At 47.0% G+C, this 26,493-nt stretch overlaps 1 protein-coding gene across 2 annotated transcripts in view; it reads left to right on the top strand.

The window, feature by feature from the left end:
- RSU1 (Ras suppressor protein 1) overlaps positions 1-25,994 on the top strand; it is a 149,870-nt gene extending 123,876 nt beyond the window's left edge. For both annotated transcript variants that reach the window (XM_083189368.1, XM_083189367.1), the window contains exon 9: positions 21,581-25,994. In XM_083189368.1, coding sequence (XP_083045494.1) covers positions 21,581-21,683 — 103 coding nt within the window. In that variant the 3' untranslated portion in view covers positions 21,684-25,994. The remainder of the gene's footprint in view (positions 1-21,580) is intronic.
- Positions 25,995-26,493: the final 499 nt, after the last annotated feature.

Here is a 26,493-nt window from a genome sequence, read left to right as displayed (position 1 = left end):
CCCGAGTACGGCAATGCCTCACATGTGACCAAAAAATACCAGTTGGGTGCATGGCAGGACTCAGAAGGGAAGGAGTGATTTTTGGATTTTGCAGCACAGATTCTGGTGGAATGAATGGTGGGTGCTATGTTGCACCAATACAGTGGAACCCCCCCACAAGTGACCCCATTTTGCAAACTACACCCCTCAGGGAATTCATCTAGGGGTATAGTGTACATTTCAAACCCCCAGGGGTTTCACCAATTTTGATACAAGTGGGCAGTGAAAATGAAAAATTAAATTTTTTTACACAAAAATGCAGTTCTGGCTCAAAATTTTTCATTTTTAGAAGGTATGAAGGAGAAAAAGCACCCCAAAATCTGTGCCCCAATTTCTCCCGAGTACGGCAATGCCTCACATGTGACCAAAAAATACCAGTTGGGTGCATGGCAGGACTCAGAAGGGAAGGAGTGATTTTTGGATTTTGCGGCTCAGATTATGGTGGAATGAATGGTGGGTGGTATGTGGCATTAGCAAGACCCCCGAAGCACGGTGAAATTATGAACCTAATAATCCATAGATGTGTGGTATATTTTAAAACACTCCTTTATACATAGGCCGGGTTTGTCGGGGCAAGTGTCACACTGGAAAATAGTTTGCTTTCTTATTCCCTTTTTATAGCAAACTTTGCACCTTTTTTGTGTCCTGCCCTTTTTTCCAGTGGAGGGGATTTCATCAGGAAAATGCTGCCCTGGTACAATACGGGGGCCAGTACTAGAAGTACTGGGGCCCTCAGCCTGCTGGTTCCCAAATATTAGGCCCTTTATGACTTCCTCTTGAAAGTGCATAAATGTCCCCCTCTGGCCGGTAGAACGGAATAGCACGTAAGCGTTATACAGTGCCATCTGGATGATATACACGGCCAGCTTCTTGTACCAGATTTTTGTTTTCCGCAGGGCACTGTACGGCTTCAGTACCTGATCTGAAAGATCCACTCCGCCCATGTACCTATTGTAATCCAGGATACAATTAGGTTTTGAGGTGTGGGTACTGGTACCTCGTACAGGGACGGAGGTGGTACTGTCTCCGTGAATTGTTGTCAGTATAAGGACATCCCTCTTGTCCTTATATTTGACCAACAACATATTTTCGGTGCATATTCCCCTGCTTTCACCCCTTCTCATTACTTGGGCAATGTGCGTTTTTGGGAGGCCTCTTTGGTTCTTGCGCACAGTACCGCAAGCTGCTGTACCTCTTGAACCAAGGGCCTTAAACAGGGGGATGCTGGTGTAAAAGTTATCCACATAGAGGTGATAACCTTTATCCAGGAAGGGGTGCACTAAATCCCAGACAATTTTTCCACTAACACCTACGAGGGAGGGGGGGCATTCTGGCGGTTCAATTCTTGAATCCTTCCCTTCATATACCCTAAACCTGTGGGTGTACCCTGAGGTGCTTTCACACAACTTATACATTTTTATGCCATACCTTGCCCTCTTACTGGGAAGGTACTGGCGGAATTTAACCCTTCCTTTAAAATGTATAAGGGACTCGTCTATGCAAATGAATTTATCTGGGATGTACATGTCTTCAAATTTGTCACTGAAATGATCAATGACCGGCCTGACTTTGAATAGCCGGTCAAAGGTGGGATCATCTCTGGGTGGGCACTGTGCATTATCGTTGTAATGCAAAAATTTAAGGATCGTCTCAAATCGAGCCCGGGGCATGGCCATACGGTAAAATGGGGTGCTGTACAGAACATCTGTACTCCAATATTGCCTAATTTCTGGCTTTTTTACTATGCCCATATGAAACACCAGACCCCAAAACGTCATCATCTCTACTGCATCTACAGGGGTCCACCTAGCAAATGATGACGTGGGGTTTTGAGCAATAAACTGCTGGGCATATAAATTAGTTTGGTCCACCATTAAATTTATAAAATCATCAGAGAAAAATAATTTGAAAAAGTCAATTTCTCTGAGACCTGTGGAATCAAATTGGATTCCTGGCATGGCCAAAAACTCAGGAACCTGGGGCTCAAAATTGTCTGGTGGTGGGGTCCATACGAGATCAATTATTGGGGGGGGGTCTCAGCTGCTCTACGGGGGCGTCTTTGAGGGGGTCCCTCATCACCAGAGGAGGAAGAGGAGCTTAAGGCGAATCCTTCAAATTCCCCGCTTGCATCACTGGCTGTGTCAGAGTCAGAAGCAAGCAGGGCATATGCCTCCTCCGCTGAATACATTCTTCTGGATGACTGGGATTAGGGAGGCCAATCCCGGGATCGGGATCGGCGGGATCCCGGGATTTTGGCCTAAAAACGGCGGGATTTTAATCCCGGGATCGAGCCTTTCAATCCCGGGATTGCGGGATTAGTACCCGCTTGTAATAACAGGCAGGCATACCGGCAGCGGCTGTTCTCGCAAGTGTGCTGTAGCGCCATGGCAGCGGTCGGGCTGCGCAGCGTGACCCTTGACATAACGTCACGCTGCACAACCCGGCCGCCGCCATGGTGCTACAGCACAGCACACTTATTACCTGTTCACGGCGTGTGCTGCCAACTTGCTCCCAGTCCCCCACTCTCCCTCCTCCGTTTCATGCGCTTAGCCGCCCGCCTGCTGAGCAGCTCCGAGCCGCCCTCCCGATGTTCTCTCCCGCTCGCTGTGATGCTCCAAGCCGCCGCCCGCCCGCCAACTGTGATGCTCCAAGGCCACCGACTGCTGGAGATGATGGTCCTGCAACTGCCTGTCAACCCCGTGTAAGTGACAGTGCAGTGCAGGGCAGGGGGGGGGTTATAGAGAAATGGTGGGGATGTTCTTAAGTGCGGCCCGGGCAGTTTTTTTTTTTTTTTTTATCAGGGAGGCCAATCCCGGGATCCCGGGAATCCCGGGATTGAGCATTTTTCAATCCCCAATCCCGGGATTGAAAAAATGCCCCGGGATTGGCATCCCTAACTGGGATGACATTTGGGATGACATTTGGGATGCCATTTTTATTTTTGTGTTACTGGTAGTGAAATGTTTCAACACGTGTATAGTGTAGGGGGGGGTACAAACTTTATTTCAACCCGGGGGGTATGTAGTGTGTAGTGTGTATGTAGTGTGCAGAAAAAAAAAATACTTTATACAAAAAAAAAAAATGGAGGGGTTAAAAAAAAAAAAAAATTGAAGGGGTTAAAAAAAAAATTGAAGGGGTTAAAAAAAAAATTGAAGGGGTTAAAAAAAAAAAAAAAAAGGTCCTGCGTCAAAAATTGAGCACAGATGTTGGTCAGTAACGTCCGTCACTGAACAGCGCTGAAAGGCAACAGGAATTTGATCAAAAAAAAAAATAAAATAGATCAACCCTGTGCCGAAAAAGATGATCAGTGATGTACGTCACTGATCCGCGCACAGCGGCCACAGGACACCCACAAAATCACAGTGTGTGTAAAAAAAAAAATTTAAAAAAGACCCCACAGCACACACAAAAAAAAAAAAAAGGTGATCAGTGATGCGACACTGATTACCAGTGAGGGGCAGCAGGTGCAACTGGCAGGTATATATATAAAAAAAAAAAAAACCTCTGCACCCCTAAAAAGTTGCTGATCACCTCAGATATAGTGATCAGCACAAAAGGCGGGGGCAGCAGACACAAAATTTAGCACTCTCTATCACTCTCTGTCGCTATCTCTCTCTATCTCTCTATCTCTCACTATCTAACACTCTATGACACTGCAGCAGCAGCAGTGACAGGTATATATATATATAAAAATACCCTGCGCCCCCAAAAAGTTGCTGATCAGTTAATTTATACTGATCAGCACAAAAGGGGGGGCAGCAGTCAGTTATATAAAAAATATATAGCACAATCTGTCACTATCTCTATCTCTCTCTCTCTATCTCTCTCTATCTCTCTCTATCTATCTATAACTATCACACTGCAGCAGCACAAAATATAGCACTCTCTGTCACTAGGCCTCTCTCTCTATCTCTCTCTATCTCTCTCTATCTCTCTCTATCTCTCTCTCTAACTATATCACACTGCAGCAGCACAAAATACAGCACTCTCTGACACTATCTGACACTATCTCTCTCTATCTCTCTCTATCTAACTAACGCTATTACACTGCAGCAGCACAAGTTCACAGGAAGTCACAAGTAACAGGATCCAGGAAGCATCCAGCACACTACAAGCACAGATGAAGCAGCCAAGATATTTGCAAGGATCAGGTAAGTATTTTGCAAGGTTCTGGTCAGTATATCGCGGCAGATTGGCACGGTGACCGCACTGCACGCAATTCCAGACCGGAATGGCGTCTGCAGTGCAGTCACCGTTAGTTTAAACCCCCCTCCATGGCTGTGATTGGTCCGTCGGTCCGACGGACCAATCACGGCCTTTGGGGGCGTGCGGGGTGAGGTGGGGTGACACCAGTGTCACCCTTACACCCGGCGGTGATTGGTGCTGTACTTTACAGCACCAATCACCTCCGATCGCGTGTCACCGGCGAACGTTATTCGCCGGTGACACAGAAAACGCTGTAATTGGCTGTTCACACTGAACAGCCAATCACAGCGATCGCCGACGGGGGGGCGGCATCGCAGCCCCCCCTGGGCATGCACGGACATGTCTGCTGTCAGGGACAGCAGACATGTTGAAACTGTCACCGCGTCTATAGACGCGGTGACAGTTAAATGCCATGACGTACATTTACGCCATGTGTCGGGAAGTACTTCCCGACCATGACGTAAATGTACGTCAATTGTCGGGAAGGGGTTAAAGGGCTAAAACATTCCATAATTGTGCACGTGCTCATATCATGTCGCCTGTGTGTGATCTATCTATCTATCTATCGTGTTCATTCTAGCACTCACCATCTTTGAAAACCCATGCAGTTTCTCTTCCCTGCCTGGGGTGTCGCTGTCTGCTGTAGTTTTCTAGCACAGTGTGGTCTGTATATCAGCACTGATATGCAAACCAGACCTGTGCTAGAAACACCACAGCAGACAGCGACACCCTAGGCAGGGAAGAGGAACTGCATGGGTTTTCAAAGATGGCGGGTGCTAGAATATATATATATATATATTTCAGAAAAAAACGGGCACTCAGGTACTCCAATCATCGGTGTATCAAGACCTGTCTTCACTTTGTCCTGACGACGGGGGTCCGCCCATCCCCCTCCCCCCCCCCCCCCCCCCCCCGAAACGTTGACCGGATAGACCAATGACTGAATAAGGTTTGGTCTTGTTACACCGCTGATTGGAGTCCCTGAGTGCCCGTTTTTTCTGAAGAATATGCTGTGGGCTGTGTGGCGACGCTGCCCTCTTTGGTTGGCACCAGGGCAAGATACTGATTACCTGCAGCTACCATAAGTCCAGAGTGACGATTCTCTCTCTCTGATATAGTATACAGTATATTGATATATCTATCTACATATATTGATAGTATAACAAGTAGGGTGTACGGTGTATGCATTGATCTCAATAGAATTATTAAAAATATATATATATTAGACCCCCTCCGACAATTTGGAATGTGTCCGGTCCTGGAGCTACAATAGTAATTGCAGGGTAAATTCCTTAGATAGGAGTTCTATTGAATATGAAATGTTGCCCATAGCAACTTATTTATTTAGCACCTTCTAGAGCAGTGGTTGTCAAACTCGATCCTCAGGACCCCCCGACAGTGCACGTTTTCCATGTCTCCACACAGAATCACAGGTGAAATAATTAGCTCCACCTGTGATCTTTTAAAATGTCAGTGAGTAATGAGTGCACCTGTGGACGTGCCGGGTGACCTAGAAATTGTGAACTGTGTGGGGGTCCTGAGGACCGAGGTTGAGAACCACTGATGTAGAAGATAATAGATAGGATCTGATTGAAAAGCTCATATCGTCCATTTCAACTTCAGACTAGACCAATGTCGACCTTTTTTTTAAGTGTCCACTTATAGCCTGTCGACCATTAGTGGTCGACCTATTAAGCCACACCCCTATGGGCAACATCCTAGCTTCGATAGAACTCCCATCTCAGTAAATTTACCCCTAAAGGTGCGCATACACTGCTGCCATGTCTCACAGCAGTGTACAGCCTCCCGAACCCCACGAACCACCCGGGACCTTCCAATTTGATGTGATGGATCGCATGCGTCCCTGCTTCCCGCACTGTCTCGCCACCAGGACGGAGGTCCAAGGTCTGGTGGTCAGATGGCCAGCAGGTCCGACCCCCCGACACAGGTCTGATGCGCACAGGACCACGCATTGGACCCAATGACATGTCAGGGACAGCCGTTTTGGTCCGATTTAACGTCCCGATTGGTCGCAATCGGCCGAATCGGCTCAGTGTATGGGGGCCTTCACACTTTTGTGTACAGAAGTGACCTCTGTGCAGTGTACGCCCCCTAGTGGTGGAACTGCTGGTGGAAATGCCTGTATCTTTTTCACTGAAGACCTTTTTCATCATTAATTGGAGGGTACTGCGGGTTAGAGCTCAGAGCAACTCTGTTGTAGAAGATGTCACCCAGCGGCACAGAGTAAATCAGGAAATGAATGTTGTGTTGGTGAGGACATGGCTGCATGTGATATTGTCAGTGACATGACGGATAATTAGGAGATCAAGTACTGACCATTATATAGTAAAAGGAGCAAATGCCCCCAGCAGCACAGAGTATGTCAGAAGAGGTGTCATCATGTTAGTTATGGAAGGGCTTCATGTGACCGTGACACGATGCGAGGAGGGGAATGGGGGCAGCAGGAAGCCTCATGCTGAGCATTGTATAGAGGAAGCAGCAGGGTTACCGACATCACAGAATATAACAGGAGATGAGTGATGTGTCAGTGGGGACAGTGCTGCATGTGCCAGGGGCAGTGGCATGATCTGAGGACAGGGATGCAGGCAGCAGGAAGCCACATGCTGAGAGTTATATACTGGAAGGAGCAGGGTACCCAGCAGCATATACTGTAGTATATCAGGGGATGAGTCATGTGTCAGTGAGGACAGGGCTGCAGGTGACTACAGCAATAATATTATGTAGAGAGTGGAATGGAGGCAGCAGGACACCACAGACTGAGAGTTTTATATAGTGGAGTATATCGGTAGATGAGTGATGTGTTAGAGCAGGGATCGCCATCAAAGGGATAACCATTGATTGTGCCATTAAAAATTACCATTAATGGCATGAAACAATTGCTGGTTTGACCGATTTATGGCCATCACTGCTTGTGCTATATAACAGTAGACAGTCCAATCAGTAAAGGAAGGTGGGGCTACCTGGCAGATTAGGTGACAGGGTAAAATGTATCGCTGAATGCGCTCGCTAAAAATTCAAAAGCAAACTGTGGAGGCAGCAGGAAGTCAGAGACTGACAGTTATATAATGGAGGGAGCAAGGTCCTCAGCAGCACATAATATATCAGACATACGAGGATGTTAGTAAGGACAGGACTGCATATGACAGGCAGTGACATGATGGGAGTATGGGAATAGAGGCAGCAGGAAGTCACAGACTGCAAGTTATATAGTGGAGGGAGCAGGGTCCTCAGCAGCACATTATATATCAGACATATCAAGATGTTAGTAAGGACAGGACTGCATATGACAGGCAGTGACATGATGGGAGTATGGGAATAGAGGCAGCAGGAAGTCACAGACCAACAGTTATAAAGTGTAGGGGGCAGGGTCCTCAGCAGCACATAATATATCAGACGTGTGATAATGTTATTAAGGACAGGACTGCATGTGACATGATGGGAGTATGCAGAGCCGGCCCTAGGTGTAGGCATACTAGGCAATTGGCCCCTATGCCTAGGGGCAGCAGTGTATTGTCCTAGTGCCAAATTAACACTGCCTGCCCGGCGCCTGCCCACTATAGCACCGGAACGGGTGCTCAGCGGTGCTGCTGACAGAGCCTGGGGCAGCGATGCAGCTGCGAGATGCTGAGTCTGGCGGGCGCTGGGCGGGGCAGAGACGCGGCGCTGAGGAGTGAGGAGAGATGCTGGGTTTCTTGCTGGGGCGGGGCTCAGCGGAGCTAATGCACCAGTCAAAACTGGTGTGCTGCTTCTTTGATGGACACCGCGCAGCACACTTGGATGGCTGCCTGCTGACCCCTGGGGAATTTCTCCTCAGTGGCAGACCTTGGGGATCAGATTATAAAAGTGGTGCACTACTGCACAGTCACACATATATAAGGTAAGTTGCTTGCTTCTTGGGCGTTGGGGGTTGAGGGCAGCTATGTTAATGCTGAGGGACAGGGAAAGCCAGCTCCCAGTGCCACAATCTGCATGCTGGGGTTGGGGAACAGGGAAAGCCAGCTCCCAGTGCCACAATCTGCATGCTGGGGTTGGGGAACAGGGAAAGCCAGCTCCCAGTGCCACAATCCGCATGCTGGGGTGGGGGACAGGGAAAGCCAGCTCCTAGTGCCACAATCTGCATGGTAGGGGACAGGGAAAGCCAGCTCCTAGTGCCACAGTACGCATGCTAGGGGACAGGGAAAGCCAGCTCCTAGTGCCACAATCCGCATTCTAGGGGACAGGGAAAGCCAGCTCCTAGTGCCACAGTACGCATGCTAGGGGACAGGGAAAGCCAGCTCCTAGTGCCACAATCTACATGGTAGGGGACAGGGAAAGCCAGCTCCTAGTGCCACAGTACGCATGCTAGGGGACAGGGAAAGCCAGCTTCAAGGGAATGTAAAATGGAGGTAGATTCTACCTCCATTTTATATCCCCTCTCCCCCAGGAATCAGATAGCAGCATCTTCTACCAGGTAGAAGATGCTGCTATCTGGATCCTGAGGGAGAGGGGATGTAAAATGGAGGTAGAAGATGCTGCTATCTGGGTCCTTCAAAGAGGAATGTAAAATGGAGGTAGATTCTACCTCCATTTTACATTTTAAATTGATTCCTCTGCATCAGATGAAAACGTTCCAAATTGCACTAGTGGAGGGAGGGGGCCTTTACGCTTGAAAAGAGGCCTCTTTTCACCACAGAATTTTGCATAATTCGGTGTGGCATAATGTGAATTTTGGCTCAATCTGGGTGCCATAACGTGAATTTTGGATCATTTTGTGTGGCATTAACATGAATTCGATGTGAATTTTGGCTTATTCTATGTGGTATAATGTGAATGGCATTTTCAGTGTGGCATATTGTAAATTTTGACATCTTTAATGTGAAATTTGGCTCATTCTGTTTGGAATAATGTGAATTTTGACTCCTTCCGTGTGGCATAATGTGACTTTTCGCTAAATCTGCAAGGCATAATGTGTAAGGACGAGTATAAGGGGCTTACTATTGTGTTGCATGATGTGTAAGAGGGGTACATGGTGTGCTACAATACATTCAAAGACATATACTCTTTTGAGTGACCACGCCCCCTATTTCTGGAGTGCGGCCCTCGAATATTTGCTGGAAGTGTTCAGTGGCTCCCCAACTGACATAATTGCCCACCCCTAGTTTTTATATATATATATAGAGAGAGAGAGCATTTAGCACTGTTTTTTTTTAACAATAAATAATGTCATAAACCAGCTTGTTATTTTTGGTGTCTAAACACCAAGTTTGGTTGTGGTATCATCTGCTAGGGGGCGCCAACAGAAATCTTGCCTAGGGCATCAAATTGGATAAGGCCGGCTCTGAGAGTATGGGAATAGAGGCAGCAGGAAGTCGCAGACGGACAGCTATATAGTGAAGGTGATAGGGTCCTCAACAGCCCATAATATATCAGACGTGTGATGATGTCAGTAAGGACAGGACTGCATGCGACAGGCAGTGACATGATGGGAGTATGGGAATGGAGGCAGCAGGAAGTCACAGACTGCAAGTTATATAGTGGCAGGAGCAGGGTCCTCAGCAGCACATAATATATCAGACGTGTGATGATGTTATTAAGGACAGGACTTCATGCGACAGGCAGTGACATGATGGGATTATGGGATTAGAGGCAGCAGGAAGTCACAGACTGACCGTTATATAGTGGAGGGAGCAGGGTCCTCAGCAGCACATAATATATCAGACGTGTGATGATGTTAGTAAGGACAGGACTGCATGCGACAGGCAGTGGCATGATGGGAGTATGGGAATAGAGGCAGCAGGAAGTCACAGACCGACAGTTATATAGTGAAGGGAGCAGGGTCCTCAGCAGCACATAATATATCAGACGTGTGATGATGTTAGTAAGGACAGGACTGGATGCGACAGGCAGTGGCATGATGGGAGTATGGGAATAGAGGAAGCAGAGTAGCAATGTGAGTATGAGTGATTGCCGCCCATCTCACACAGTATGACAGAGCCTTTCTTTCACTGCGGTGATAACTGCAAAACAAACGTCTGGCCGAACTGCCAGAAGTACGGTGTAATTGTCCAGAAATGTTTCCCTCATTAAACCTGGAGTGTAAATACATTATTACAGGTGTGAAAAGGTCTGATCCTGCCCTTCAGTTCTGGCACAGTGATCCGCCTGACATGTTTATCATTTTTCTGTCCATTACCTTCTATTGAGGGATAGACACCTAGAACGGAAGGTGAAATGCAGCTCATTCCCAGCCCCACTGAATCCTAGTAACACTGTCCGGAGATCCTGCAGGTCCGTGTGGCGCCAGCTGCTGTATTCTATAGAGCTGTGTCATTAGCACTCATTGTTCTGTTGATGAGACTTTTATAGGTCTTAAATTACTGTGATTAAGGGATTTCAACAGGAAATTTGGGCGAAAACATTGGTCTGCCTTACACACAGCCGCATTTACTGCTGCCTCATACTGGGCTTCGGATGCACCCAAGCATGCACATGTGTACTGTAACTGTAACTACACTGTGGGTGGGAGTCTGCCTGCACAGCGAGATGATATCAGTGTACCATCTGGATCTAAGTGCAGCCCACCCGATTACTGGCTGACTGTGCAGGAAAAAGACAGCGCAGGTGCATACCCTGTCCACTAGGAATAGTGATGGTCAAAATCATTTGTATAAAGTCCACAGGCTGTCAGCCATACCCAAAATCCCGAAATACAGACTTGTAGTGGCACCTCTGCCTTCTGATGGTTCCGTGTATACAGAATTACAGTTTCCTGCACAGAATTATTAAATGTTGTATAAGAAACCTAAATGCATTCTGTCATTAGACTTGTCTCCCATCCCACCATTGCTATGGCAAATGCTCCAAATTACAGAAACATGTGGTATCCAGATTACTTGTGGTACTAAGCATTCATGATATATGAGACTCAATCTATACGGTTCTTAACAGATATATAGGTAAAAATGCTTCCCATGTCCATGTTCACACAACTGCAAGTGTCCTGGCCGCCACAGGTGTCCTGCCCACTGCCCGCCGCAAGTGTCCTGCCCATTGCAAGTGTCCTGCCCACTGCCCGCCGTCAGTGTCCTGCCCATTGCAAGTGTCACACTTTTCGCTTTCTGGAATTAATACATTTTTTTTTTTTCAATTTTAATCTTTTGATTTTTCCTTTAAAAAAGACATTGTTTTTACAGGTTTCAAATCTACATATTCTTTACATACAGTATCTTGAATGGTTCAGCAGTTCTTATTACATGTCACCTGGAGAAACATACACACATTTAACATATATATACATGATTACATATACATTACACTAAACAAAACAAAACGAGAAAAAAAAAAGAAAAGAGAGGAACAATGGGGTGCCTTCACTAATAACTACGATTTTACCTGATAAGGGTGCATCTAAGAGCCAATTGTGAGCATTACATTTATGTGAGTGTGCTCTTAACTTTTATAATGCCTTGGCTCACAGAACTTTTATGTACATATGTTAGTATAGATTCTCAATACAAGTATAGGGATATACAGGACAAAACAACAACTCCGTTGTACAGGCCCTTGTATGTTTAAATCCTAGCTGTTCTGGCAACATTGTCATATAATGAATTTATGCTACTACCGTGCTTAATTTAGTGTGCTCTATAATTAATAATTTATATATATATATATATATATATATATATATATATTTTATTTTTTTTATTATTATTATTTTTTTTTTCCCACTCTCCTCACTACCTTCCCTTCCCTTTCTATGCTGCTTGACATGTGCAATTCTGTTACCGATTTAATTAAACACTACTATCGGCAATTTTAACGTGTTATTTATATGTGTGGTGACCTTTCATTATACTTTATACAAAAGAAGATTAAAGAGAAAAAAAAACCTTCAATTTCCAGTTTGCAGCTTATACCTATCCTTTTTGCTTTGTGCCCTGTTTTATCTATTTATTAAGAAAACCGAAAACCTGCCGGAATATAACCAGAATTGTGCCATCTGTGCCAAATTTTTATATACCTATCTTTTTTTGCCCATCGCAAATTAATATATTTCTCGTGTAATACCGTGAAGTTGACCAGTGGTATGAATGCTGCCCCACCCCGGACACCCGCAACCCCCCCCCCCTCCCGTGATTCGCACCCCCTCCCGCGATTCACGGACCTCCCGCAACCCCCTCTCCCACAATTCACTGACCCCCACAACCCCCCTCCCGCAATTTGCGGACCCCCCCTTTCTGTGCTTCACGTCCGCCCCCCCCCCCGCCGGGAGCTGCATACTGTCCCCCACCCTCCTCCAGTTCAAGGGATGCCCATCGACCGTCAACGATTTCAAATCATCGACGGTTTATGGCCGATGTTGAATACTTTTGCCATCGATTTGGGAGGACCAGATGGTTTCCCTACATCGATGGCAAAGGAGAAACGGTCAAGTTTCAAAAATTTTTATGATGCCGGGACACAGAGTATAGTGGCCCCCACCCCCCTCTTTAGTCCCCCGTATGCCCACACACCCCTCTCACTACCCAGCTTCCTGCTCTCCTGAACTGTAACTTCCACCACTGGGGAGTCGCTGACACTGTGTTGCCCACATACCCCTATCATGCCTTATAGCCCAGCCTCCTGCTCTCATGCACCCTAACTCCCACCCAGTAGGAGGAGACACTGACTCAGGGCCACCGTCCTGTACTCCTGTGCTGCCAAGCTGGACCCTCACCCACTGGCAGAAGCTGCACAGTGTCCCCCACCCTCCTCTTTAGTCCCCCTTATGCCCACACACCCAGTAGCGCACGCAGGGGGGGTTTCTGAGTACCCAGAAACCCCCCCAGGAGTCTAAGGGCCCTAGGCTGAAAGCTGAGGGTCCCCTCTTTCCATGGGTACAAAAAATTTAAAAATCGGCCCTTGGGAACCGGAGATATCTGACTTCAAAGCAGTGGTCCCCATCCAAGCCTGTTAATTGCTCTTCCAAGTCAGATATTTCAGGTTCTGTCTGACTCAGAGTTTTTATGAGGATATATTCCAAAAGCTGTGACTCTCCCCCATTGGTGGACACTAGTAGATTGTCTCTACTGTTCCTAGAACTAGAGATATCAGCCTTCCAGCAGCTGGTTACTGCTCCAGCTCCAAAAAACCTGGTATGTAGTTTTATATCCTCGTTGGCAGATTGCTCTGCCTCCTGAACTCTGATCCCCTAGTCCCCAGTACCATTAGTAGGTGGGATTCTCTAGTTTTTAAATCCATTAAAATCTAATAAATGTATTTCTGGGAACTGGATATATCTACAGTCAAGCAAGCTGTCCTCCCACCAGAAAATTATGAATAATATGCCCACTCCACTATACACCCCTCCTCTGCATTTTAAACATTCTCTACCACCCTGGAAGTTATGTATCAGGGCCCCTTCATTCAGCCCAGTGCCCCCTTCTCCCACCTCATCTCCCACCATCTGTGCAGTAAAGGTGTAATTAGTGGAAATTACTGATCCAGGCCCTACATGCTGAGCAGTTGATATAATACCCCCTACTACCCGGGGGACATCAAAGCTTCCCCCACCCCTACCGCTGGAGGATCAGTAGTGGCCCCAATACATTGCTATGCCTAGGGGTCTACAGTGCTGTTGACGCCCCTGTATGTATGTATATATATATGTATGTATGTATGTATATATGTGTGTGTATATATATATATATATATTATTATTATTATTATTATTTATATACATTTGGTCTATCTATAATACTTTAACTGACCCGGCATATACTGGGTCACCTAAGTGTCCATCTCCGTGCTTTGCTCCGCCCCTCTGGAAACCCCCTTCTGAAAATCCTGCGTTTGCACCTATCACTACCCAGCCTCCTGTTTTCCTGTGTCGTGACCTCCGCCAGTGGGGAGCCGCTGACCCAAAAACACCCTACTATACTATTGCACACACACACCTAAACAACACGCACACACAGCCCCCCCCCCCACACCCACAAATGTCACTGTACCCTCCACACTATCAATGTTACTCTGTAACCGCTTTTAATGAAACAAAACAATACACACCCCCTTTCACATCATATGCTCTCTATTTAACACATTTCACCTATAACTCAAGTTGCAATACAGGCATCTTTCATACAATTCTAACCATATTTCTCATATACAAACGTTCACAAATTAAGGGGGCGCAGCCCCTTACGCCGGTGTGAAGAGCGCCCATAGGGCGCGATGAATCACCTAGTTTTATCATACTTGTCTATTGTCCCCTCTGGACAGATATTTAAGACACAGCATTTGGGGTTTAGTATATTACCAGAGATTCCTGTGCTAATCAGAACCTGCTTTACCTTATCCCAAAATGTTGTCAGAATTACGCATTCCAGAGGTGCCGATTTATGTTTTTGCTGGTGGGTGCTCAAGCCTGTTGAAAGGCTCAACAAGCAAATACAGTGGCCCGGCATTGGAACTCTGGAGTTACGGGCACGTGGGTGCTCATTAATTCCTGTGGGTGCTCGAGCCCTTGAGCACCCACAGAATCGGCACCTATGACGCATTCCCACGTTAAGTGCCAAAAGGAGCCGGGCATACTTTTACATTTGGGACACAATGGTGATGTTCTACCCCCCATTTTCACCAGCCTTGTTGTAGAGAGATAGGAGACTTTTTTTATAGGGGATATCGAAAAAAATGGTGTTACATTTTTAAATTGGGCCATAAGGGCAGTTCGCAACTGCAAAAATCTAAAAAAAAAGTGATCTACGGAGTGTAAATTCGTCGGCCAATTGTATGAAGGATTTTAGCCCATCAGGATTTATGACTCATAAATTTAATCATGTCTCACTGACTCATGGACTTAATCCCGTATTGTCCCCATACCTTTTCTATCTGAAGTTCTTTTAGTTCTTTAAAGCGTTTGTAATCTACTATGGGGTGATCAATTTCTATGTCTGAAAATGTAATTGTATTACTGGCTTCTCGCCATATCTTTACAGTAGGGTGGCCAATCCCGGGATCGGGATCCGCGGGATCCCGGGATTTGGCCCCCAAAACACCGGGATTTCAATCCCGGGATTGGAGTTTCCAATCCCGGGATTTCGGGATTAGACTGCGCATGCGCAGTCTAATGCCGGGCAGCGTCTGAGCGGGTGCTCAGCAGCTGCCCGGCTTCTCCCGTCCCGGGCAGCGCGGCTCTGCGCAGCGTGACGACGTCAGAGGTCACGCTGCGCAGGCCTCACAGGCTGTCTGCCTCCATACTGTTCCAGCCTGCCCAGCTGCCCTGTCCCCGGACCAGCCCGCCCAGCCGTCCTGTCACCGGACCAGCCCGTCCACCCAGCAGCGGACCTGCCGGCACACCACCATGCCACCAGTGGACCAGCCCGGTCTCCATCACCCCGGCTCGCCCACCCACCCGGCCGCACCACGCATCTGTAAGTAAATATGCGGGGCGGCCGAGGTGGGTTTTTAATAGTAGGGAAGCCAATCCCGGGATCCCGGGGATCCCGGGATTGGGCATTTTTCAATCCCGAATTCCGGGATTGAAAAAATGCCCCGGGATTGGCTTCCCTACTTTACAGCTTGTACTACTAATGGTGGGTCGTCTTTAGATATACCACTCTTCAACAGATACTGCGTTGGTGTACAATTGATATCCCTTTGATCCTGCTAGCAACCTGACGAGGTTGTTGTTAGCATCGTCCATTACCCAATCTATTAGATACTGTACAGGACACTGCCATGTGCTGGATATGTGCTAGCAGGGTTGAAATGTCTAGACAAAGTCCCAGGAGTTATGGCCCGGGACCCATTCACATCAGCACTAGACCCTGGTCAACCCAGGAATCTAGGCTGGTGTGAAAGGGCCCAACCCGGGAATGCCCAGCATAATCCTGGGACCGAACTCCCAGGTATCTCCCTGCATTTTCTGGCGTGAAAGGGGTATCAGTCAGCATAGTGCTACAAGTGTACCAGGGCACTTAGTGGTTTAATCAAAGTTGCTTAACTTTCGTGTAACTTACTGGAAGTAGAAACTGCATCGTCTCCAATAACGTCAGTCCTAGTGCAAACTCAGACTAATGACAGCGGATATCCAATTCCAGCTCATCCACTTGCACCACATTAGTGAATTAATCTTGCTTCCTCTTATTAAGGAGTAATGTCATGTAATTACTGCTATCACTCCCCGCTGCCGGGCATAGCCCGCCGCGTAGTGCGCCGTTATATTGCAACCACTGCTGTTCTGAAGCTACTAAAGAGAATTCCACAGAATTTATCATTAGATCTCAGAAGAAAATCATGTATTGTATTATCATTGCGTGCATTCGCTCCAAACACAAGTCTGATTCCGTGGTGTATTAATAGAAACCTCTGTGTTACAAAGTAGCTGCAGGTCCCCGGCTTTGTGGCTGTGCGACACATCGGTGGTGCAGCCATGCAGACAGGCAGCCAGCGGAGAGACTGGTAGCGCAGACTCCTTTGTGTCAGATGCCACTTATTCCTGGCATGTACTCAACCTGTCACCTTGGGCTTTGATTTCTACAATTTGCCAAATAACATTTGATGAGCCGCTACCTGTCCCACTTCCTGTCCAGATGGGTCCTCTCGGGCCTCCTAATGCCGAAATGCTTTCTTATTCCCTTTATTTCCGCTGAACGTAGGGAAGTCAGTGTAAAAACCGTGTCTCTTTCTTTATTTGGATATACGCAGAATGTCGGGGGTTTTTTTACTCCCAACTGTCAGCCGCTAGTTCTGTTTGCGTTGGAGAACACACTCGGGACCTTATTCTGATCCACACACTCCCACGAGCGTTCGCCGTCCTGTTCGCACCCACCAGTGGGGGGGGGGGGGGGCGGCGGCGGCAAGGGGACACCCAGCGTTTCATGGGTTCTTCCATGAAAACATTGGGTGTTCCCATGGAGGTTAGACAGTGACGCAGCTGCCGGGGATGGGCGGCTGTCATCACCGGATGTCAGTTGTCCGCCCTCTTCCCGTACAGGGACACGCAAAACTAAGAGCCCTGAGAGTGTCTTAGTGTTGCATGCTCGTTCCAAATCATCCGATGGTCGGCAACCATGAAATGATTTAGTCCTCGCACACAAGGCTGCGAAGGGATGTTTATGCAAAAACTGTGCGGGCAAATTTGGCGAACGAGGGGGGGGTGGACGGCTGTGCAAGCAGCGTTTAATGCACACGCAATGCTGCGAAGTTTGCAGCGTTGCGTGTGGATCAGAATAAGGTCCTCTCTGTGCTGCCTCTACGTCTCTATCTCCCAGGGCACTAAGACCTGCACCCTCCAACCTGGCAAGTTCTCATGGGATCAGCTATGTATGTGGAGCATTGCACACACAGAGGCCCTTATTCAATCTGATCGCAGTACAAAATGGGCAAAACCATGTGCGCCGCAGGTGGGGCAGATGTAACATGTGCAGAGAGAGTTAGATTTGGGTGAGTTATTTTGTTTCTGCGCAGGGTAAATACTGGCTGCATTATTTTTACACTGCAATTTAGATATCCGTTTCAACACACCCCACCCAAATGTAACTCTCTCTGCGCATGTTACATCTGCCCCACCTGCAGTGCACATGGTTTTGCCCATTTTGAGAACACATTTGTACTGCGATCAGATCTGAATAAGGGCCATAGTTCTCTGTGGGGTAAGGGAATCCTTATCCCTCATTGTAAATAGCACATAGCACTGGCCCGGACAGTCTAATCGCCATCTCACATGTTGCAGAAATATTTCTCCAGCTCATTTGCAGAAGGAAACGTGCATTAAAGAATTAGCGGATTCCATTTATAGTTCGCAAAATCCCTGGTGAATGCATCATACACGTACAATACCTATGTATTATAGATCCTTATCGCACCAGTCGTTATCTGATTTGGAAACCATCGGATACGATGTTTCTGTATTCAGGTGGAACTTCTGCAGTAAGATAGAAAGCAGATCGTAACCTTTTTTCATTTCTGAGCAGTCGCTCAACTGCTTTGCCCCAAGTGCCCGGTGTTATAATTGCACAATGCTTCGTCAACATGCAATCAGTAGTACTTATTAATGTGGCATTGATGTGTGGAGAGCAAGGCCTGTACAATCCATCATGTGGGGAGAGGCAGGGAAGGTCCTGACAGCGTTATCCTGTCACATTATTCAGCCCTCAGGTATTCTGGCCAAGCCTTACACTGCACCGTTTAATGTCTTCCTCCTGTGCCAGTGTGTCGGAGATGTGCAGGCCGTGTGCTGTGTGATGCATGCAGTGAGATTACATCTCTGTATGTACTGATCGTGTTTCTGTCTCAGATACGTTGTAATCCCCGGAAACAGCACTGTGGCACAGTAGTCAGCATTTCTGTCTCCTATCGCTTCAGTTCGGGTCCGAGTCCTGTGTGGCGCTTGTATGTTCTTGCCGTGTGTGCGTGTTGCATCTGTATCCTCCTATACTTCAAACACCTAAATGATGTATTTGGATTAAGTGGAGGGCGGACACTTAGCAGAATTAGTAGCACCAGAAACACCCCCCCCCCCCCTCCCCCCCAATGTCATACGGCATCCACGAGGCTGACATACAATGTATATGTCAACATGGCTAGCGAAGCGATACACTGATTGGGACTCCATGTGCTTGCGTGGACCTTGACACACAAAAAAGCACGAAAACCGTGTTTGTCGACCTTTTGCTCCCAACTTAATGACTGTCGACATAGACCTAGTCTGTGCGGGGATCCGGACAACCATTAGGTTGACAAGCAAAAAAGGTTAACATTCAAAAAGGTCGACACAAGCATTAGGTCAACAGCCAAAAGGTCGACATGGGGTTTTTTGAGCCGACGTGCCGACAGGCGATATTTCATGCCCTACCATCCACTAGGGTGTGGTGGGAGAAGAAAATAGTGTGCCGAGGGCACAGAGGCACCGTGTCCAAATCATGGTGAGCACATGCGGTGCACTTCAAACTGTGTCCATGTCGACTGTGTCGACGTTCGGGTCAAAAACCAGTGAAAGCCCCCATGTCAACCTAGACTGTCGACTTCATGCCTGTGTCGCCCATTTTGTATGTCAACCTTTTTGCTTGTTGATCTTCTTGTCTGTCAACCTAATGGTGTCGACCTAATGGTTGTCTACCTTTTTGCTGTCCCAGTTCCGTCTGTGCCCTATATCACACCCATCTCCGTGAGCGCAGGGTTACAGGTACATGATATATTTGCTGCTATGTGATTGTCTGTATATTTTACTAAATACAGTTTAGCGTGGGGTTTTTTCCTAGCTGCCTATGGTGCTTTTTAGCTATGTGTATACATTAGCCGGCAGAGTTGTGTGGTTTAGTTACCCCGGGATGTGACCCAATTCTGCTGCTGCTTCTGCATTGGCCGCTCCTGCGGCTTTGTGTCGTTTCCCTGGCAACTGCAGTACCGTTCTCTGCTTGATGATAAAACACATGGCTGAAAGCAAACATGCAGAAAGTGAAAGCAATGCTTCCAGTAAAAGTTGCAGGAGGGCGCATACAAATACATGCACATATAAGGATTACCTGTAAATTAAATCACATTTGGTTTTGCACAGATAGGAACTAACAGGACGCTTTAAGCCTGCATATTAGTTTTCAGCGATTAAGCACATCCCGTAAGAAAAGACTGTCAGCTTATCGTACACAAAAGCCTCGTGCGGAGTATTGTTATCTGTGATCTGCGGGTGGAATGGGAGAACGGCATTAAGGCCAACTAATACGGCCTACACACATGCCGATATTAAGGCATTTTCTAAGCGATTTTGCTTAGTTTTGCAAAGTCGCTTAGCAAATGCCCTCACATCGGTGTATGTGTGGGGGCTGTATCGGCATCCGTGCGCGTCCCCGCGCGTCTTTATCGGTGGCCGAGATTGATGGACAGTGTCCATCAATATCGGCATCGGCAGTGTTCTCCCACCGGAGAACACTGGCGCTGTCCGCTCGCTTAGCACACAGAGCTGACAGCTCGCTCTGTGTGTGGGCTGTCAGCTCTGTGTGCTAGGCGATAGCGGCGCAGAACAGCCCGACCTAGCATAGCTAGGTAGCCCTGCACACATCGGCATGTGTGTAGGGCCCATTACTGTTATTGCAGTTTCCAGGTGTATAGATGCTTGGGAAAGATTCGCCACCAGAACCACATGTTGTTTATGTAAATCTGTTCTTATTTGTATTAGCTATATTGGTTGTACTTGTGACCGCAGCGTGTGTACTGCATTTATGGTCATGTTTGTAAACTAAACATCCCAGCATGACCCCACTGCAGATTTAGCATGCCCTAATAGTAAAACTGTGGAAGGGAATGCTGGGATGTGTAGTTCCACAGCAGCTGGGATAATAAATTACGTCCAATATGTACCGCACAGCATGTGGTACGTATTGGATGGGGGCAGGTGAGAAGCCCCATTTGCTGGTGAGCCAAGAGTACTGTACCTCTGCCTTATAGGGGTCGACAGGTCATTTGGTCGACACACGCATTAGGTCGACAGTCAAAAGGTCAACATGGAGTTTTTCACTGTTTATTGAGCCAACATGTGCCAACAGGCGGTATTTCATGCCGTACATCCACTAGGGCAGGGGTGGGGACCCTCAGGCCCGGGGGCCCTATGCGGCCCCCATAGCCAGTCTGAGTGGCCCACCCACCCGCCCCGCGGATTTGCCGTGAGTCAAGTACGGGGGATTTCTCGTGAGAGGTCGGTAGTTCTCGCGAGATTCCTCTTAATCAACAGCAGCCGGAGACTGTCAGCCCTATTCAGCGGCAGCCGCCGGAGCGTGGGACGGCTGCAGCAGGACAATTTGTAAGATCATTTTTTACATTTTTTTCCCCATAGAAACGGCCCTTGGCACAAATAAGGTTCCCCACCCCTGCACTAGAGTGTGGTGGGAGAAAAAAAGTGTGCCAAGCGTAACGAGGCACCGTGCCTAAAGCATGGCGAGCACATCGGCGCACTTTATCCTGTGTCCATGTCGACATTCAGGTAAAAAAAAGGACAACAACCCTATGTCAACCTTTTGACTGTTGACCTAGACCATGTCGACCTAATGACCTGTTGACCTTGTCCCATGTCGACCCTTCAGCATGTTGACCATATGACCCCCATCCGTCTTATATCTTTATTTGCCAAGTATAACTGATGTACACACAAAATCCATGTCTGTGTATTAATCCATCGTGTGTGTGTGTGTGTGTGTGTGTGTAATTATATATATATATATATATATATATATATATATATATTCTTTTGATTTGTCTCAATTGTGAAAATATTATTCTATTTTGCTCCTTTTAATGAACCATTGTCTGTTTTCGGCTTGTGCTAATGCTTTGCCTTTTGTGCCCCTTCCTCTCCCAGCCTCTACGGAAGACACATGCAGGCAAACCCAGAGCCGCCAAAGAAGAACAACGACAAGTCCAAGAAAATCAGCCGCAAGCCTTTGGCAGCAAAGAATAAATAGATTATGGATCGGCGACGAGGTGTCACTGCCGGCGTCTGCATGGGCCTGATTATTCCTATTTATTCCTTGGCGTACCACATCGGGGGACAGCCAAGAAGGGGCTTGAGACCATAATAGTATTGACCGTGTTTGCCTTATAATCATGCTTCAGGAAAGGAACGCATTATTAGCTATGTGTCTGTTACTGTTACACTTTTATATTTAATGATTTACTCACTCACACATCACAGTATGTGGCTTTTATATATCAGTTATATTTAAAATATAGTTTTACAGTAATCCTGCCATACACTTATATTAATTGAAAATAGTGTCTCCTATCATTTACCTACATGTAGCCGTCTCTTTAGTGATTGTTAAGAGACTGTCATTGTTCTATGAGTTCCTATAGTATTCATGTTTCTCTTTGTCGTCCACGTGGAAGTGATTGGAAAATACCAAAGACTGTAATCAGCCATCCTGTAATCTGTAACTGCTGCGTCTGACCACGGAACGCTTCTATGTATAAAGGAATCTTTTCTTCATTTGGATCCTGTCTGTCAGTAACATGCAGCGGTGTAGCCAGAGGAGGTGCAGGGGCAGTGAGCACCTGGATTCGGTTGTTAGTGCAACAGTCAAAATGTCGACATGTACTCGGTTGACATTGATTTGTCGACACAAGCAGTTGACGAATGAAAAGGTGGACATGAGTTTTTTTTTTTTTCAGATAACTTCTTCATTCTTTACGTTCCACAGTTGGGAGCCTGAAGCATGGCGAGCATACGCATTACACTAATTGGGGGCCCATGTCGACATAGACACAAAAAATAACCCGTGTCAACCATTTCCACATCATCTTATTGCTTGTGTAGACTTTTTCCATGTCAACCTTTTTCCTGTGTTGCACTTGTCACTGGCGATCGATAGTAGTCAGCCTATTGACTGTTGATCTTGTCACTGTCCACTTAATGATCCGCGCCAGTGGCCACCCCCCGGCTGGAAATCTTCACCTATTCATAGACTTTGTCTGCCCCAGTGGGAATTCACAGGTCTGTGGGGGCCCTGGACAACAAACTTGTCTGGCACCTATAAATAAAAGTGATATAATGGCGGTTATAAAAATAATATAAATATAAGTATAATTTATCAATCAGCTCAAAGCCGGCTGCCAGCCGCACACTGTCGGCGCCACTGAGGAAGGAGCTGAGACTGAGTGAAATGTCGCCACCTCACGCTCAGCTCCTGGGCAGCACAGAAATCCCAGCGGCTGTGGCGGTGACTGGGAAACTCTGACAGTGACTTCAGCAGCACCTCGCCGGCGGCGCTGGCTGCGGCTGTGTAACAAGTGAATCGGACACACAGCTGAATCATACTGTGCTCAGATTTCAGTTCAGGTGCCCACAGACGCATCGTTCCCGGCGTGCGTTCTGTGCTTAACTAGCATGCATCGCATCGTATGCCTTGTGCATGTGGGGGGCCCTAATGTGTAGGGGCCCAGGGACGATCTCCCCTGTCACTCTTCATTGGTTCTGGCCATGAAAATAAGTGTCCACCGGAGAAGGCCGAACTGATCACCTGGCACGTCTGGAAAAAAACAAAAGTGACGACGGCCTAATGGGGTGGCTCTGCCACACAGAGAAACTGCTGCTGGGCAATGCAGAGAAGACCCCTTGCGCTCTACTTAGCTGTCCAGCACACAGACTGGGCAGTGCTTGGCTGTCCAGCATATAGGGCCAGATTCTCTAAGCTTCAAAAGTGATAAAATGGAGAGTGATAAACAGTCAGCCAATCAGCTCCCACCTGCCATGTCACAGACTGTGTTTGAAAAGTATCAGACAGGAGCTACTTTTTACTTTGATTAACTGATTAATCACAAGGGAAGATCCAATGACTCTCCCAGGAAGAATCATACGCAGGGGAATGCCTGATAAGGATCTCTGCTTTTTAGAACCTCTGAAAAATGAAAAGTGAAGCTAAAACAGACGTAGTAATATCATCTCACAAGATACCAGCCTGAAGCCTGTAAGAGCAGTACAACATTCAGTAGGCAAAATGTATAAATGAAACGCGGCTTGAACAGTTCATAAAGGGACTGTTTAATGGATTCCGTACTGTGCTGCAGACGTCAGGGCGTGGGAATAGCCACCCCATGCTTTCTACAGTATGACTCAGCCAGCACAGGATTGTTCTGCCAGTGACTGAAATACATTCACTATGTCTTCTGAGGTAAAATCCTACCCCTAGATCACTTTGACACCAGGGCGGCCATATTTTAATTTAGTAGTTTAATTTACATACTAGTTAAAAGCCTTTCAAAGTGACGGCTTCTGCTTTTTTCACTTTGAGCGGTGACAGTTTTTAGCCCATAAACACCCCAGCCCCCAGGGCTTACGGTCGTATTATTGACCACACTTAGGTCGACAGTCATTAGGTTGACACTGTTGGGTCGACAGGCAGGAAGGTCGACAGGGTTCTAGGTCGACATGGTTGTAGCTCGACATAGCGCGTTAGGTCGACATGGGCTGTGGCGACAGGTCGCGAGGTCGACATGGGTTTTTTCACTGTTTTTTGAGCCGACATGTGCCGACAGGTGGTATTTCATGCCCTACCATCCACTAGGGCATGGTGGGAGAATAAAATAGTGCCTTGAGCACAGTGAGGCACCATGCCCGAAGCATTGACTTCAAACAGTGTCCATGTCAACATACATGTAAAAAAACAGTGGAAAAACCCATGTTGACCTGTCAACACAACCCATGTCGACCTAACGCTTTGTCGACATAAAACCATGTTGACCTTGTCCCCTGTCGACCTAGACACCTGTCGACCTTCAACCATGTCGACCTTCCTGCCTGTCAACCCAACGGTGTCAACCTCATAACTGTCAACCTTAGTGTGGTCTATAAAACGATACACACACACCCCAGTCCCTATCTGCTACTACCTCCAATCTCTGTCTTCACAGCTCCCAGTTGTCTGCATTGATGCTGTACATCATAACCTTTCTACCAATCTCAGTAAATGCACGAGTGTGGTGTATATATGTCAATGTCTAGGTCGACACTTTGAAAAAGGTCAACATAAGCAAAAGTTCAACATGAGATCCACATGCACTCCGATTGGAAAGTAAAGTGATAAAAAAAAAAATAGCAAAAAACTCGACCATAGCCATGTTGACTTGTAGCTTGTGTCGACATTTTGACCATGTCAACCATATGTATGTCGATCATATGATGTCTACCTATTGGCTCAACCTAAACCAGAGTTTGGGAACCTTTGGCCCTCCAGCTGCCACATCCCACACATAGCAAAAGTGTACCAGGGCATGCTGGGATGTGTAGTTTAACAACGGCTGGAGGGCCAAAGGTTCCCCATCTGTGACCGAAACATTGTCTGTCAGCTATCTGGATATCCAATTGCACATCGCATCATCAAAATGTGCACAATAGTGGTATACATTTTTAATTAATGCGTAACCTATTTTGACCTGTTTGATCATAACAACTTTTATTTTGCGGGACAAAGCCTTTAAGGGCCGCTACCCAGAGTACTGAGATGCAGGGAAGTGTCCCATTTACATAACTGTTACCATATAAGCTTGCGAGCAGGGCCCCCATACATTCGACTGTCTGTAAATACCCAGTTTGTTGTATCACTTTGCAAAGCAACACGAAATATGCTGCGCTATATAAGAAACTGTTAAGAAATAAATAAATAGGCTATGGCATTCCAGCTACTGTGGAACTACACATCCCAGATAGAGTTTTGATATTGGGACATGCTACAGATCCTCCTGGAATGCTGGGTAGTTCTACAGCAGCTGGAGTGCCAGGAGATGCCTACCTCTCAGCACTGATTCAGTGAGTAGTATATTAGAGCATTCCTTCCAACTGTCCCGCTTCACGGAGAAACGTTCCAGTATTTTGGGATGCCCCCCCCCCCTTGGGGTAGAAGTGTCCCGGGGGGTGGGGGCGTCTCTTCCTGCAGCTGGGGGGTATAATAAACAGCTCACGGAGCTGCTGAGCACACCCCCCACAGCGCTGAAAACAGGGGCATGGCCTCACGGCAGTGTTGCAAGTATAGGCCATGCCCCCTTTCCGTGAGGCCACGTGCCCCCCCTCCCCCACACACACACCAAAATTCCCCACACCCCAGGGAGGGGTCTGCATGCAGAACTTGGGAGGAATGTATTAGAGTAATATCTCCCTGTGTAGAAGAGCATTTACTTTAAATATTATTTAATAAAGTGCGTTGCAACAAGTATTCCCATTACCTTTGTCACGATGCAAAATGATTTTGATATAATAATAAAATTTTACGTTTGTATTATAATTCAGCTATTGTTGTGTTGTTCGATTATCCTGTTCCTCATTGTCTGCAGTATATGAAGAGCTCAGACTGTTGGAACATTTACATTTTGTTGTATACAGATATATCAGCAAAAATAACTGTTGTTTGCCACCTTGCCTTCCTGCAATGCCGGTTCTCTGTCTCTCTCTTAAGCTATAAGTTGTCAAATATCTGTTTAAAGTGGTCCCTGCACACAAATATGTGATGGTGTTAATAGAGGTCATCCTGCAGGAGAAGAAACGGGTGCAGGGAATGTGGCGCATGCAGATTAGCCACCCACGATCGCATGTATGTGCTGACATTTCATAAGGAAATTAAAGCGCGCCGTCGCAGCATTTGTCACACGTTGTCCGGGTCCTTGTCAAACACGGATTTTATTCTATTTTAAATCAACGATAATAGACTTTATTGCTTAAAAGTTTAACTGAATTAATTCCAGCCCAACTCATCAGTTTCCTACGCACTCCCATTTCACAGCTAT

Source organism: Crinia signifera, chromosome 5 (genome assembly GCF_055691185.1).
Source record: "Crinia signifera chromosome 5, ASM5569118v1, whole genome shotgun sequence".
In the NCBI taxonomy this organism is placed as follows: Eukaryota; Metazoa; Chordata; class Amphibia; order Anura; family Myobatrachidae; genus Crinia; species Crinia signifera.
The sequence above is the reverse complement of the archived record's forward strand: the minus strand, read 5'-3'. Positions and strand labels throughout refer to the sequence as shown.